Here is a 17,441-nt window from a genome sequence, read left to right as displayed (position 1 = left end):
CAAATTCCACATTAGTGTACTTATTGTGGCAACAAACCCTTTTCTGATTCTGACTGTAGCTACAGTTTGGTCACACATAAATGGGACATCGTGTTCCCATTCTGGTGTCAGTTAATCCCCCTCTGACTGTCATCTGAGTTTACATAAAAAACATCTGTGGTTCTGCTTGATTGCCACGGACTGAGACTGATGGAAAGTGACAGATAACGCCTGCAGTGATTAACGGATCACTGTCAGTGAGATGCTGATACACTGTCCTGGATGGATCACACCAGTGTTTGTGAATGTTTTCGCTCATTTATGGCGAATTGTTTGTAGTGTACAATCTCAAAAAGTGACCAGCAGCTTTATATACCTAGAACACAAAGAAAAACAGGTCTTTATTTAAAACATGTTTTATAAAGATATTTTATCATATTTTAGTAAGACGTCTCCCTGTTTTCAGATTTTTCTCTTGATTTTGCTGCAAATTCAGCATTTCTTCCGTGTTCATGTTTTGATTAATTCAGTATCATGTCCGTTTCCACGGCAATATTTCCATCAGTACAACATCAGAGTCATTTCATACTCACCACTCTGCTGAAAGCCTTTTTCTTTTACTGACATTAAGACAATAATTCTTTGTATTACAAGTTATCTGAAAATGTTAATGTTTAAATATGCAAATGAGGCATTATCTAATGCTAACTTTCGGTGAATTTAGAAGAAATCTACTGACACAAATAGACAAAGTGTAGTAAAAAAACACCTTAATGTGTATTGGATATTCTTTTCCCCACTAGTTGGAAAGAGGACATGTTATGCAAGCCAGAATAGCCCCAAAAACTAAAAAAAAAATATATATTTTTCTTTTGCTTGTAGTGTCTGTAGTGTTTACAGTGTGTACTGTGTATAACACCAGTGTGTAACAGTGACTTGTAAAGTGAGTGTCTGCAGTCATGTATTACAATATGTACGGCAGTAAGTGGTTAGTTTCACAAGTAGTACTGTAGTGGCAATCTGACAACAACAAATACCACTGAAGGGAATTTGAAACCAATTCCAACACTTGCTGGTGCAAATAATGAGGTCCTCCATCATCTAAAGGGTAATCCTCTATTTTATAAATGCATTTAAAGTATCCTACAAAAAGACTGACTGTGCAAGATTAACAATGAGCAGATGAGATCTAAAAACATCACTTGCACACACAGCTAAGGTTGAAAAACTGTGTGGCTTCCCAGATCCTAATTCCTATTACCTCAATCACCTGTGATTCCCTTTCTAACCTCTGATACACACAGGAGAGCAGGTGGCGTCTCTCACACACACACACACACACACACACACACACACACACACACACACACACACACACACACACACACACACACGTTTCACTATCTTTGTGGGGACCCGTCATTGACATAATGCATTCCCTAGCCCCTTACCCTAACCTTAACCATCACAACTAAATGCCTAACCTTAACCCTTACCCTCACCCTAACCATAACCTAATTCTAACCCTAATCCTAAAACCAAGTCTTAACCCTCAAACAGACCTTTAAAGTTGTGGGGTCCAGCATTTTGGCCCCACAAAGCTGTCCGGACCCCACAAGTATACTGTATTCCCGGTTTTTGGACCCCACGAATATAGTTAAACACACACACACACACACACACACACACACACACACACACACACACACACACACACACACACAGCACATGTCTAAATTGGCTACAACAAGTACGATACACGCTGTAGGCATGACTTCATCAGAGCATGCTCATTAAACATCATCAATAATGAAACAGCAGTTGTACGTGTACAGTTTGTATATGGAAACATCACAGTGTCTCCCGTTAATAAAAAAAGAAAAGAAAAGGAAATTGTATTTCCCCGTCACTCACCCCGGCCAGGTGGCAGACTTTACGTCCTTGCTGACGGACTTGTTGCCTCCTTTCCTCAGCTGGTCCTCCAGTGCGTCCACACGGGACGCCAGCGCCTGCAGGCCCCTGTCCGGGTGGGGGTGACAGGGCGACGCCAGAGGACCCCCGTCGGACGACTGCCAGCCCTCGTCGTCCTCCGATGCCTGGAAGGACCAGTTGACTTTGCGAGGGGTGGAGGGTGCGTAGTCGCTGGAGGTGGAGAGGGAGCGCAGGCGGCTCTGGAGGCCGCGGATCACTGCCTGGGAGCGGGACAGCTGGGAGCGAAGGTCCTCCACCAGGCGCTGGAGAGAGGACATCTCGTCTCCGTCACCGGAGCCCTGGGGGGTTCCTTTAGTGATTGATATAAAGTGTTTATTTCTAATACGTTAAAAACAACAAAGACATTTGTGAGCACTTGACGGTCTGTTTACATATCTGACAGGAGTGAGAAGAAATATAAACTTATTTAATCCCACCCTGTGTCTGCAAATTAGTGATTGGAAAATCTACCCACTTCCCAAATGCCATTTTACATGAATGAAAATAAAATGAAAACACGTATGTATGTATTATTTATGCATCATGTTTGAATGTTTAACACAGGCCTACACGTAGACGGCACAGTGAATCCTTAATCTTAACTGTACTGCTACCATAGTGGCTACTTTACCTATAGTATACTTATCTTCAATGTCTTTGCCTTATTTATATGTTGGTTTCATATTATTGTATGTTTTCAGACATTTTCATTTTGAAAAAAAAACAAAAACATTTTTACTATAATTTGACCTAAGGGTCACGGACGCGTAATTATGGAACCCACGCAACTTCTAGGAGGGACCCGCCCTTCAACAGCATTCACACACAACTATTGGCATCGTTGCTTACACAAGGTAAGTGAACCCGATTTGTTCAGGTCCTATCCCCTGACCAATCGGCTATCCTAACCTTAACCACTCGAGGTCAATGCCTAACCCCAACCAATCGGGCTGCTTCATAGGGCGGGTCTTGCCTAGAAGTTACGTGGGATCCATAATAACGCGTCACGGACCCCCTGTTGAATGTATTGCCATGTATTCTCTCTCCCTCGTACCCAAAATCAATTTCAAATTATAGAAATTATTTTCAAAAACAAGGAACATAAACGAGGAAAGAATACATTTCATAAACTCAAAACCAAAAAAAACAATAAATTAATAAAAAAAAAAACAACGATAATAATAATAATAATGAATGTCAACCCCCTTGTTTCTCCCTGTAACCCATGGAAACCATGTCCTTATACCCGATTTTAAACTGCTTTATAAAATACTGTACCTTTAGTTAAGGTGGAGCTGCTGCTGGTGTTGGCAGGCCACCACTGGGAACCACAGTCCAGAGAGGTGCACATCTCCAGGTCGTCAAACTCTGTCAGGGAACATACAGTCACACACATTCATCACTTTGATATAAGCAGCGTTAAGCAGTAATAAATATTACATTATGGAGAAGCAGCGTTCCGTTTTTATGCACACAACAAACAGGTAGACATTTTCTTTTGTTCCTTGTGCAATTAGAGCGACAACAGGGAGTGACTGATGGGAACAACAATCTCTAACATTGGTCCAGTATTAAGAGAGATCGCAGTTGGCAGCGGCGAAACAAGCTACAATGTAAGTTAATAGGGCAATGGTCCAGCTTGTATTTACCTTCACAAATGTGCTTGTGTTGTCGCTGACAGGCTCAGATTAATATTCGAAGTGTTTGACAACATTATGAAAAGGATTTCTAAGGAGGTCGACATTTCTGTTAAAGAGTAAGATCCTTTTTTTAAACATAAAAACATCTGCGAAATTGCGTTCGCTAAACCCACCAGACTCCATGTAAATAAACTGTAATTTTAGCGTCGTAAAATACACTTCATTCAAAGTGGATAGAAACAAAATAAAACTATGAAAAGCCGTTGTGGGTCGTCTTTCCATTTTTTCAACCATCACAACTCTAGTTTTGGTTGAAATAAACACATAGTTTACTGATTCACATGTGAAAATATGTTGGCTCTATACACGCTTAAAATATTGCTTTTTTAAATGGAGTCTGGTGGGTGTAGTGCTAGCGATTTCAGAGCTGTTTCTGGTTAAACAGAACGGTCTCAAAGAGGTTTTAAAGGTCTATCTCTGAAGGGATCCTTTCCATAATGTTGTCAGACACTTAGAATATTAATCTGAGGCTGTCAGCGTCAAAACAAGCACTTTTGTGAAGGTAAATACAAGCTGGATAATTGCCCTATTAACTTACATTGTAGCTTGTTTCGCCGCTGCCGACTGCAGCAAGATATACTTGGACTGCAGCGATCTCACTTAATACTGGACCAATGTCAGAGATTGTTGTTCCCATCAGTGCACATGGGGACTGCAGATGGAAACTAGCATTAGCTAACTCTGGTACAAAACATCTTTTCGTAAGATTAATGTATTTTGTACATTGTCCCTGACAAATAAACTAATTAAATAAATAAATCAGTCACTTAGACACAAATAAACATAGGAAAATAGGGTCCAGGTTGAAAAAAACCGTAGTTACACTTTAAGCCTTGACACTTTAGAAATCACTCCTTGTTTTTCAGACTCTCAGGGATTTCAATTTGACCCTGTTCACTTTTTAAGTGATGAAATTGCTCTTAATCAATCTGTTGGTTGTGTGCTGCTACCATGTTTTATGCCTTGCTCAGTGTTTTTAAATTGTTTTGAAAATATATGTTTGAGCTATAACAGTATGTAATGAATAGGATTAAACCTAAATAACAAAAGGTGAAAGTGATCAAATTACATCAAGTAAAACCAGATGAAATAAAAAATAAATAAATTAAGTGTATGTATAGTAGGTAGTATTAAAAAAATGTGTATTTGTCTTGATTTTTAAAAGAAGATAGATAAGATATGTGTAAACAGCTAAATATGTTGATGAAGCAACTGTTTCTGTCAGAGCTGTTCTTTGCTTCCCTCCGGTGTTTTTATTATGCTACTACAATACCCAGCAGCACTAGCTGCTGTTTCCAGGAAATGTATTGATATTGTATGTTTCAGATAACTTTAACTCATAGCAAAGAACCAAATAGTTTGGTTTCCTTTGCTTTCTTTATGTAGAGAATATTTAAAACAGAGTCTTCAGATGCATTAAACAGTCCAGAGGCCGTCCTGCAGAGCAGACGGTCTGTAACAGTGAGACATTCTGTATACTGTACCTGGGCTGCTGGTGTCTTCCCTCTCGGCCTCGTTCTCACTGCGGCCGCAGGTCTCGTAGCCCAGGTCCTGCAGGTCCACCTGGATCTGCTTACTGTCCTGCTGCACGGCTGTCTCCGCTGCACAGACACAGAGGAAGCAGAAAGATGCTTTTACTTCAGAGTGTCTTTCATCTCAAGTTTCTTTGATTATTGATATGTTTTAATTATTTTGCAAAATAAATTAAAACGTTAACTTCCTTTTTTTTCAATCTGGACCCTATTTTTTTCCATGTTTTTGTGTCTACGTGACTGATGGGAATAACTGTGTTTAAAATTGGTCCAGTATTGGTCAAGACTGCATCGGTGAAACAAGCTGCATTGTAACGTTAATGGGAAATTGCACACCTTTGATTTTCATCCACTAAAAGTTCTGTTTTTGCCGCTGACAGGCTCAGACTATTATGCTAAGTGTCTGAAAACATTTTGGAAAGGATCCCTACAGAGATAGAGCTTTTTGTAAAGAGTAAGATCCTTTTTGTTTAACATTAAACAGCCCCGAAATCCCCATCGCCAAACCAACCAGACTCCATTTAAATAAACTAAAAAACAAAATGTTATCACTGTAAAACACACTTTATTCAAAGATGACAGAAACAAAATAAAAAAAGTCAAAAAGCCTGGTTCGTCTTGCCACTGTTCCAACAATCAACACGCTGGTTCGGTGGAAATAAACTCTTAATTCACCCATTTACGTGTGGAAATATGCTGGCTCTGTACACGCTAAAAGTACTGATTATTTACATGGAGTCTGGTGGGTTTGGTGATGGTGATTTTGGGGCTGTTTCATGCTATACAAAAAGGATCTTACTCTTTAACAAAAATGTCTATCTCTGTAGGGATCCTTTCCATAATGTTGTCAGACATTTAGCATAGTAATCTGAGCCTATCGGTGGCAAAAACAGCAAATTGACGATGCGCAATTGTCCTATAGGGTCACATTGCAGCCCGGTTGGTGGCTGCCGGTTACAGAGTTCTCGGCAGGTCAGAGTCGAACCCACGGCCGCTGCCTCGAGGAGTAAACCCTACATATGTGCCCGCTCTACCAACTGAGCTAACCCGGCCACAATACTGGACCAATTTTAAAGATTTTTGTTCACATTAGTCACTAATGCGTGGAAAAATAGGTCCAGGTTGGAAGAAAAAATACCAGAATTACCCTTTAAGTTGCAATTACACATTATTAACACAACAAATAACACTTAAAGCTATAGTGCGTAGTTTCTGTCTCCCCCATGAGGAATTCTAAGTAATGACAACAACACTGTCGGCACATCCACATGATACAAGCCTTTGGTGATTGTGCACCAGCCCCCCCACCCCCTCCTCCACGCAGTTACTAGTAGCCAAGGAGCACACGGAGGATGAAAAAACATGATGGACTCTTCAGAAGAGGAAATTCTCTTCACTTGAGCTTCTGCGTGCGAATGCCGCCGGACAACACAATCTTCTGAACATAGTCATACTGAGAGATACAGAGAGAGTTGTGTGGAGCTGGCAACGGCTTGAATGTAACGGACGTTCATTAATATCAAAAAGCTTTAAGTCATCAGTGATCACTGATGAGCGTGTGCACTCACTGAGCAGCTCCCTGTAGTCTTTGAGCTGCTCGGCCTGAGCCTGCACCGTGGCTTCAGACACCATCAGCCTCTCCTGCAGCTCTTTGCTCTTCTGCTGCAGACGGACTGTCTTCCCACTTTTCAGCGAGGACACGGCGCCCTGCTGCGGACCGGCTGAGCTCTCGCTGTCCACGACATCCTGGAAAACAAGCAGGGGAAGAAAAGAAGAAAACACTTTTAGGATGGATTGATTATAAATGTATAAGCAGCGGTGGAAGTACTATTCAGATCCTATACTGAAGTAAAAGTGCTAATACCACACTATAAAAATACTATACTACTCTTTATTCATTCATTAATGTCTTAATGTGTAAAGTAAATAGTAACTAAAGCTGTCAGATGAATGTAGAGGAGTAAAAAGTACAATATTTCTCTCTGAAATCTAGCGGAGTAGAAATATAGAAAGTGGAATGAAAAGAAAAGACTCAGGTAAACTACAAGTACCGGAACATTTGTACTTAAGTACAGTACTTAGTTACATTCCAGGACTGTTTATGGTAAGTCTTTTCTGCAGAGCGGCCTCCCTGCTGTACCTGAGAGGATTCGGAGAGTGGGTGCAGTGACTCCGGTCTGTTGGCTCTCTGCTCATCGCAGGGCTGGATGTCTGTCTGCAACAGAGACACAGACAGCTCGCCATCCCAGGGGTCCCACATCTCAGAGATTTCCTCTTCATCCTCCTCCACCCCTTCTATGGTCACATCCAACTCTTCCTCCTCGTCTTCCCTGTCTTCGTCATCTAACACCTGCTGTCCGTCGCTGTGTTTACCGTCGGGCTGCAGCCCTTCAGCCAGCCGATGCTTCAAATCTCCGTTCTCTGCTTGCAGGCTGAACAGAGCTTTCCTTTAAAAACAGACAGAGAGAGATGTACAGTTAGAAATAACATGTTGCCCTCTAGTGGCCAAATAATTGCTTATTGCATCTTTAAAGTTGAATGGATTAGTGTAGTGTTATACAATACAATATTTAAATTAAATTGTATTAGTCTGTCTTTCAGTACTCTCTGACATGGTCTAGCAATGCGACTTTCCTCACCTCATCTGTGAGAGTGAGGAGAAGCCGGCCTTCTCCAGCTGAGCCTTCAGCTCTCCCAGCTCTCTCTCCACCGCCCTCTTCTGCTCCACCAGCTGTTTGACCTCCATCAGTCCCTGCCTGTCAAACAACTGATCCTGGGATGAAGCCTTTCCTGGGCCTCCATAACCCTGTTTGGACAGACAGACAGACAGAGTTGTTTCTGAATTATTAGTTACGAGGCCCCTGAGGTGTCACTTACGATTGTACAATATGCAAATTTGTTCAGAGGCCCGACAGAAGTGAGTCATAAAAACTGTGGAGAAAAATCCACGCTTGGGCATGTGCCTTTGGCATTGTTATTCGAAAGGAGTTGTTTTTGCATCCAACCATTTCGAAAAATTCTTCCAGGTACGGCCAGGGATGTAGAAGGGTTGGCTGGTCTTCCTGGCTACCAACCTCCTCGCTGGTGCTAGGTTGGGACATTTCGCTCAAGTTCTCTTGAGTCTCTGCCACGGACATCTTCGTACTAGGCTACAGACGTCTGCTATTTCCTTGCGGGAGTGTGACGTGATTTGTGTCATGTGCAGGTGCGAAGGATCGCGTACAAACCATGGGTGTCGGAATGGTATATGTTCATACTTCTCATCCAACCACAATCAAATTCACTCTATCCGGATGGCGCGATTTATCTGGATAGGTTTTAGTTTTTTTTGGTGGTTTTTTTGAACGATGACAAACCGGAATGAAAACAAGCCGAACTGAAATAGGAGTAACGAGGCTATTTTTAAAATGTAAGGAGAAGAAAGTACAGTTAATTGCATGAAAATGTAAGGAGTAGAAGTAAAAAGTCTGCTGTTAAATAATATCTCCAGTAAAGTATAGATACCCAACATTTCTACTTAAGTAAGGTAACAAAGTATTTGTACTTCGTTACTTGACATCTCTGAACGGGACACAAACCCCGGTCTCCTGGGTGAAAGTCCTGTGTCGTTTGACCCATCCGCCACCCCAACCAATGTCCCTACGCGGCATTTTGGGCTTTCATACTACTCGCTACCGTTGTCGCTCTTAATAATACGTCATCTCAAAGTGCCGCGTAGCTGCTACTCTGCCCAGGCGTTCCACACATTTTGCGCCGGTATCTGAGGCTGACAGCCACAGACCATGCATCCGTATTTTACGCATTGGGAGTTAGAACGGGTTGACAAATCTTTAGAATGACCCTGCCCTCTCTGGAGGACACCTTCAGGGGTGGGTCGCATCCCCAGTCATCACCTGTTCTGTCTGTTACCCTCCGGCACGCTCTACAAAGTACTCAAAGCTCGCACCTCCAGACTGAAGGACAGTTTTCATCCAAAAGCCATCACTGAACTGAGCCAAATCAAAATCAAACATTTCCCTACCTTGGTGTCATGAACTAGATATGCAATAATACATCCCGTGCAATACTGTTTCCATGCTTTTAAAATGCTTGTTCATATATTTATTGACTGGCATAACTGTGAACGAGTGTATATTAGAGTCTTTTTTTGTGTAATGTGTATCCTCATTCATTCTTCTTGGATGCAAACTTCTGAGATTATAAATCCTAAGAAAGTTAATGTCAGCTCTTCTCAGCCATCGACTAACTTCATCAATAGCAACACAATATTGTAATTTCCCCTTAAATTCCCTCTTATTAAATAGCTTCAAAGTGATTATAAATATTTTTCAATCTTTAGAAAAATAAGCTGTATAACATGTGTTGAGTTAAGATGGGGATCAAGCCAGTGTTGTAGTATTTGGGATCGTTCTTTTCGAAGGTTTTCGGTCTCGTCTCGGAATTAACCACATTTATACTCGGTCTTGTCTCGGTCTCGGATGAAGAGGACTCTGGATTTTATTTCACGACCGGTCAAGACCACAACTACAGGGATAGCACTAAACTGCCTGTGCGTTGTCATTACTGTGATTGGATGTAAAACGTCCTGCTTCAAATGCAACCAATAACTTGACTCATTTCTAATTTGAAATTTGTTACTGTTAACCCCCTCTCCCTGCCCCCTTAACACCACTCCCAAGAAAGAGTATGCAGGAGACAGGAGAGGATATTCTGGCTGTCTAGAACTGTTCTGGTCTTGGTCTTGACTCGGTCTCAACCCCTCAAAGTCTTGGTCTTGACTCGGTCCCTCCCTGCTTTGGTCTTGGTCTTGACTCGGTCTTAACCCCTCAAAGTCTTGGTCTTGACTCTGTCTCAACCCCTCAAAGTCTTGGTCTTGACTCTGTCTCAACCCCTCAAAGTCATGGTCTTGACTCGGTCTCAACCCCTCACACTCTTGGTCTTGTCTTGGTCTCAACCCCTCAAAGTCTTGGTCTTGACTCGGTCCCTCCCTGCTTTGGTCTTGGTCTTGACTCGGTCTTAACCCCTCAAAGACTTGGTCTTGACTCTGTCTCAACCCCTCAAAGTCTTGGTCTTGACTCTGTCTCAACCCCTCAAAGTCATGGTCTTGACTCGGTCTCAACCCCTCACACTCTTGGTCTTGTCTTGGTCTCAACCCCTCAAAGTCTTGGTCTTGACTCGGTCCCTCCCTGCTTTGGTCTTGGTCTTGACTCGGTCTTAACCCCTCAAAGTTTTGGTCTTGACTCTGTCTCAACCCCTCAAAGTCTTGGTCTTGACTCTGTCTCAACCCCTCAAAGTCATGGTCTTGACTCGGTCTCAACCCCTCACACTCTTGGTCTTGTCTTGGTCTCAACCCCTCAAAGTCTTGGTCTTGACTCGGTCCCTCCCTGCTTTGGTCTTGGTCTTGACTCGGTCTTAACCCCTCAAAGACTTGGTCTTGACTCTGTCTCAACCCCTCAAAGTCTTGGTCTTGACTCTGTCTCAACCCCTCAAAGTCATGGTCTTGACTCGGTCTCAACCCCTCACACTCTTGGTCTTGTCTTGGTCTCAACCCCTCAAAGACTTGGTCTTGACTCGGTCCCTCCCTGCTTTGGTCTTGGTATTGACTTGGTCTTAACTCCTCAAAGTCTTGGTCTTGACTCTGTCTCAACCCCTCAAAGTCATGGTCTTGACTCGGTCTCAACCCCTCACACTCTTGGTCTTGTCTTGGTCTCAACCCCTCAAAGTCTTGGTCTTGACTCGGTCCCTCCCTGCTTTGGTCTTGGTCTTGACTCGGTCTTAACCCCTCAAAGTCTTGGTCTTGACTCTGTCTCAACCCCTCAAAGTCTTGGTCTTGACTCTGTCTCAACCCCTCAAAGTCATGGTCTTGACTCGGTCTCAACCCCTCACACTCTTGGTCTTGTCTTGGTCTCAACCCCTCAAAGTCTTGGTCTTGACTCGGTCCCTCCCTGCTTTGGTCTTGGTATTGACTTGGTCTTAACTCCTCAAAGTCTTGGTCTTGACTCTGTCTCAACCCCTCAAAGTCATGGTCTTGACTCGGTCTCAACCCCTCACACTCTTGGTCTTGTCTTGGTCTCAACCCCTCAAAGTCTTGGTCTTGACTCGGTCCCTCCCTGCTTTGGTCTTGGTCTTGACTCGGTCTTAACCCCTCAAAGTCTTGGTCTTGACTCTGTCTCAACCCCTCAAAGTCTTGGTCTTGACTCTGTCTCAACCCCTCAAAGTCATGGTCTTGACTCGGTCTCAACCCCTCACACTCTTGGTCTTGTCTTGGTCTCAACCCCTCAAAGTCTTGGTCTTGACTCGGTCCCTCCCTGCTTTGGTCTTGGTCTTGACTCGGTCTTAACCCCTCAAAGTCTTGGTCTTGACTCTGTCTCAACCCCTCAAAGTCATGGTCTTGACTCTGTCTCAACCCCTCAAAGTCTTGGTCTTGACTCGGTCCCTCCCTGCTTTGGTCTTGGTCTTGACTCGGTCTTAACCCCTCAAAGTCTTGGTCTTAACTCTGTCTCAACCCCTCAAAGTCTTGGTCTTGACTCTGTCTCAACCCCTCAAAGTCTTGGTCTTGACTCTGTCTCAACCCCTCTAAGTATTGGTCTTGTCTTGGTCTCAACCCCTCAAAGTCTTGGTCTTTACTCTGTCCCTCCCTGCCTTGGTCTTGGTCTTGATTCTGTCTCAACCTCTCAAAGTCTCAGTCTTGTCTTGGTCTCGATACTCTCTGGTCTTGGTGATGACTTGGTCTCAGTTTAGGCGGTCTTGACTACAACACTGCATCGATCATCAGTACTTGAATTCAGAGCTTCATTCAGACATCCAGATCAAAGGCATTCATACCTTGGTGTTGGCCAGAGACTGGACCCTCAGTTTGGACTCGTCATCATCGACGCTCTCGGTGTACTCGCTGTTTAAATCATCATCGGCCTCGTCTTCATCCTCTGAGCTTAGCTCTGCAAGAAGAAGGAAGAGGAAGAAAGAGAAAACAAATAAAGGTTTCTACCATGATTAGGACTTCTTTTACATTTCTCTCAACCTCACTTTTCTGTTTTACTTTGTGACTTTTGTGCAATTCAGCAACCAGAGAAACCGTTGTATGAGTGTCACAGTGAACACACAGAAGTTATCCCGGTCAACTTCAGCTGGCTTTTTGACTTTCATCACGATGTATTTTGTAATGCAACATCCGCTACACCGCTGAACGTTACATACATGAGATGTAACATGATTAGAGCTGCAAAGATTAAATCAATTAGTTGTCAACTGTTAAATAAACTATCACTATTTTGATAATTGGTTTGAGTCATTTCAATAAAAAAAGGTAAACTTCTGTGATTGCAGCTTTGTTAAATGTGAATATGTTCCATATCCATAATCCATTAGTTGTCAACTTTTAAATTCATCGCCAACTATTTTGATAATCGATAAGTCAGTCATTTTTTAAGAAAGAGAAGTCAAAAATCTCTGATGTCAGCTTGTTAAATGTGAATATGTTCTAGTTTCTTCTCTCCTCTGTGACAGTAAACTTAATATATTTGAGTTGGGGACAAAACAAGACATTGAGGACCTCATCTTGGGCTTTGGGAAACACTGATCCACATGTTTCACCATTTTCTGACATTTTAATGACCAAACAACTAATCCATTCATCGAGAAAATAATCTACAGATTAATCCACAATGAAAATAATCGTTAGTTGCAGCCCTAATGAGTTCAACTGTTTGTACGTGCAAACAGATCATTTGATTGAGGTTAAACTTTAATACTGAATATGAAGCCATTGAAAAAGACTTCATGAACACAATGGACCAACAGGACGGATGGATTTATAAACTTTAAGATGTTCAAACAGAACCAGATTATGGGTAATCTGAGCCTGGGAAATTTGACATGCTACTGTAGCAAGCTAAATCACGGCGCTGACTTCAATGTAGTGGCGATGAAACAAATCAAAGGCTAAGACAGTAAGCCTCTTATTAGCATCATTAGTGTCATATTTAACTCCATTATGTAGCCCTCCATATTTCATTACTTAGTTTATTTTGGGTCTCATGTCAAAATGAATTTCAGGGCAGTAGAAACCACTGAAGTCATGTTTCTGTGAGTTTTAGGGATTTCAAAAAACAGAGTGTTCTCTTGATAACTACAGAGTAGTGGCTTTTTAAAAGCTCATTTTCAGAGTATTTATCTGTGTGCGCGTATGTGACTGTTTGAGCCAAAGAAAATCAAGTTAAATTTAAATAAAACGAGGGGATTTAATGTTCATCCTCTTCTGGCATTCTATTACATAACAGTCTGGGTCATTCTTTACATTTTTCATCATCATATGGGAAAATATTTATGGTACATGAATAAATATAATGCTAAGCGGAGGGACAATAGTCAAACATTTTCAAACACACTTTGCAAACTGAAAACCAGGACTAGTCTTGCTTTACTTGACCCTCCAGCACTCGGGGATGGGAGGAAAACATGCTCTGGATTATTGGCATTTCTTTAAACCAATCACAGTCGTCTTGGGCGGTGCTAAGCGCCGGAGAAAAGCCATGCTGCCGCTGCAAAACAGGCTCGGAAGGAACTTGTTTTTGAACTTTGTACATTTAAAAGTAGTTTTAGTTTTAGTCATGCAACAGAAAACTCAGATTGGACAGATAGTCTAGCTAGCTGTCTGGATTTACCCTGCAGAGATCTGAGGAGCAGTTAACCATAGTCCTCATAAATCCACCAGAGTTTCAAATGTCAACACAAAGGAAGCCCAAGGCAACGGATATCCAGCCTAAATGAGTGAAATCCAGCGGATTTTACCGGCGGCAACGGAGCAATCCCGGAAGTGGAACGTCGTCGATATAGACTAAACCAGGACTAACCCGATGTTCATTAAGCACTATGGCATTTCAATTGTCTGAGTGTGAAGTATGTCAAAGGCTATATATAATCAGTTGTGTAATTTTGATTCTGTGCTTGAGTAACTGTGTTTTTGGTGACTGTGTGTGTTCATGTGGAATTCACTATAGAGGCAGGAAGTCATACAACATCTTGGGCCAGTGGGCAAATAAACAAGTCAACTTTTTGTTGGAGCCATAATAAGTTGATTCATATGAATAATTAGTAGTTACAAGATGCTTTGTATTTAATTAATTATTTTTTTTATTTTCTATCATTTCATTTTGAGATTATAACATTTGGAGTTTGGGCTTGAAATTTAGATACTTTTGAAATAACTGTAACCTTGCCACCTCCTGATTAGGTCTTTCAGGTATAAAGAGGGGCTGGGTGACAGATTAGACATTTTATTTTGGCGTTGAGTAAGACAGGACTGAAATGGATTAGTGACTGCATTGTGAACAGTTATTAGCAGAAAACCTTAGTTAAAGTTTATGATACGTTCTGTTGAAAGTCAGCCAATTATTTTGATAATATCTTAATATTATATCTATAAGATCTTGGATAATTGAACTAAACGTGAGGATCTCTGCGAGTTGATGAGTCACAAACCTCCTCCCATGGGCGATTTTAGACCCTTTTTAGGGTGGCTCAAGCCCCCCTAAATTTCACCTCAGCCCCCCTAAAAATGATAATAATAAAAAACTTTTTTAAATGAATTTTGGTGCGTCAAGTTAGAGTTTGCGAACTTGTCCGTTAGTGACAGAGGACAAAGTTCAAAGTATACCGCGGTTCATTGGCGATATTAGACCCTTTTTAGGGGGGCCCAATTACAGGTTCAAAGGGCTTGAAACAGGTTTAACATCCTGTGTGTCTGTCACCGATGATATGTACCTGTAACCCAGTCAAGGAAAGGGTTAACAGAAACGTAGTTTTGGCCAATCAGAGGAGGTTGTGCCAGACTCTCACCTTTGGCTGAGTCTCTATCTGATCTGTCAGAGGGAGAGCAGGAGACGGTTGTGAAGTTTAACGTTGGTAGTCCACCAGAGAAGAAGTTGGTCATTTCATGGTGCCGATTAGAACCCAAATTGAAACGTAAGTAACTAAAATTGCTGAATGTTAGAACATTGTGTCAAAGTCGTTATTACTGTGACTTATAAAGTGTCAGGTTTAGTTCCATCATAGTGTCAAAAAACATTAGCTGACATTGTTCAGTAGCTCAGAGATTATCGGCTAATGAAATGACTGATTTAGCGGGGGGGGGGGTTCACTTTTGCAAGTCACTATATCCGTGTCACATTCTCATTATGGGTTGATCCTACAATCGCCCCTGCCTCCTCCTAAAAGCGACAAAGGCATATGAAAACGAGCAAAGGAGTTGCCATGACACTGGTATTTTAACTGTGTGAACCACGGAAACCTCCTAAAATCACAAAATGCATGATTCAATTTACTGCACGTTTATTTATTCAACGGCTCGATTACATGTTCGGTGTTTGAAAATGTATAAATTAAATATAATATCTGCAATCCAACAGATGTTGCGAAAGCTTTTATGGAGTCTGCGCAGACACACACTTTACATCTTTCAGCTTTACGGGAAGATCAATTAAGATTAAGAGAGGGAAGAAACATTCATACTTACTGCGCTTCAGTGTGACACTCGGTCTCACGATAATATTTAAATAATAATGAACCACGGAGGTGGAACTGATGGTTGTTGAATTGCACAGAGTCTCTCATGAAATCACAAAAGCAGAATCTCAACATTTTTCTCCACAGAAGACAGCTGTAAACTAAGTATACAGGATCGTAATCACATAAAGGCAACGTGCTAATATTTTCATATTGTTAAACACTATGCGAGTTAGTTGAGATTGTCGTACGGTTTACAGCATTTAGAAAAACCCAAAATCCAAGCTGCTGAACATGCCAAGGCACACACAAAGACACATATAAGGTGAGTTATTATTACTGGCGTACAAATACAAAACATTTAAAAACCCATTTAACAGAGTATATGATGAAAAATACAACATATGTTTAAGAGAATCCAGTTTTTAACATTTGACTACACTGAAAAATAAAGAAAAATTTACAAAACAAATTAAATAATACATAATTTGGGACAGAACTCAGACGGGGTTACCGTGAAGAGCGTTGTTCCAAAATGACAAAATGATAAGAAAAACATCTTATATTTACAAAATGAATCATTAAAACGAAAATAATTTTAGGCATTTTCAGACATTAAGTCATTTAAGATGGTATAATCAGTTTGAATTGATCTGCATTTTGATGAATATCAGGACATTTGTTATTTTCAATTAAAAACTATGAGTATTTATCAAGTATTCATCATTTTAGCAATTTTTTAAGTATGTTCTCCTCCATCAAGCCTTGGTTTTTGTGCAAAAAGCTTGAAAATGACAGACCCAAAATAAACTATTGATTACAGTCATGATCATCTTTTAACTTTACCGTCAGACAGTCAAAACGATACTGAACTGACACTCCAAACATGGGGAAATGTCAGCCTCTTCATGCCTCTTAAGAGTTTTTTTTTCCAGTATTCTGTTTTCTTTGCACGGATGATAGAGAATAAGCAAGTTTAAGTTGTAAAATGGTTTACACTCGTAGAGTTGTGAGGCTTTCAAACAAGTTGAAGTTCGTCACGTTTCAGTCATTATTTCACCCGATGCCATGAGATCCAAAAGAGGTGAAACAAAACAAAGATGCTCGTTAATCAATTAAAGGTGCAGTAGGTAAGACTTATAAAACTACCTTTCTGTCATATTTGCTGAAACTGACCCTATGTTCCAGTAGAACTACATGAAGCAGGTCATTAAAAAACAAAATCCAGCTCCTCTGGCTCCACCTACAGCCTGTAGTGAGATTTGCAAAAATCTACCACTCCCTGTTCCGATGCACCAATCAGGGCCGGGGGGGGGGTGTCTAACTGCGTGTCAATCACTGCTCATGCACACGCATTCCTTCTCCCTTGTTGGGGGAGAGGCTTAGGAGACCGTTTTGGGATTCAGCAGAAAGTGGGGAGGGACTGAGAAGTTGTCGATGTTGAAATTCTTTGGCTAAGTCCTGGATCTTCACAATCCTACCTACGGCACCTTTAACTCAATGAAACATTCCTGTCATCAATGTAAACAAGATTGCAGACCTACTGATGATAACTGTTGAAAATGTCACTGGTTACAATACAAAAATGTTCAGTGTCAGGCTACATCTACACTAGTATGCTCCTCAGATCTCTGCAGGGTAAATCCAGACAGCTAGCTAGACTATCTGTCCAATCGGAGTTTTCTGTTGCAACGACTAAAACTACTTTTGAACGTACACATGTTCCACCAAAACAAGTTCCTTCCTGAGACTATTT

The 17,441-nt window shown here is 41.5% G+C and overlaps 1 protein-coding gene across 10 annotated transcripts in view; it reads right to left on the bottom strand.

Moving 5' to 3' along the window:
- The window catches only part of LOC116054874 (phosphodiesterase 4D interacting protein), a 152,815-nt gene that overhangs the window by 33,336 nt on the left and 102,038 nt on the right, over positions 1 to 17,441 (bottom strand). For all 10 annotated transcript variants that reach the window (XM_036007021.1, XM_036007013.1, XM_036007015.1 and 7 more), the window contains 7 exons: positions 12,008 to 12,120; positions 7,822 to 7,988; positions 7,323 to 7,629; positions 6,751 to 6,928; positions 5,135 to 5,251; positions 3,229 to 3,318; positions 1,894 to 2,260 (listed from right to left, as the gene is read on the bottom strand). In XM_036007021.1, coding sequence (XP_035862914.1) covers positions 1,894 to 2,260; positions 3,229 to 3,318; positions 5,135 to 5,251; positions 6,751 to 6,928; positions 7,323 to 7,629; positions 7,822 to 7,988; positions 12,008 to 12,120 — 1,339 coding nt within the window. The remainder of the gene's footprint in view (positions 1 to 1,893; positions 2,261 to 3,228; positions 3,319 to 5,134; positions 5,252 to 6,750; positions 6,929 to 7,322; positions 7,630 to 7,821; positions 7,989 to 12,007; positions 12,121 to 17,441) is intronic.

The sequence above is a fragment of the Sander lucioperca genome, chromosome 11 (genome assembly GCF_008315115.2).
Source record: "Sander lucioperca isolate FBNREF2018 chromosome 11, SLUC_FBN_1.2, whole genome shotgun sequence".
Lineage (NCBI taxonomy): Eukaryota > Metazoa > Chordata > Actinopteri > Perciformes > Percidae > Sander > Sander lucioperca.
The sequence above is the reverse complement of the archived record's forward strand: the minus strand, read 5'-3'. Positions and strand labels throughout refer to the sequence as shown.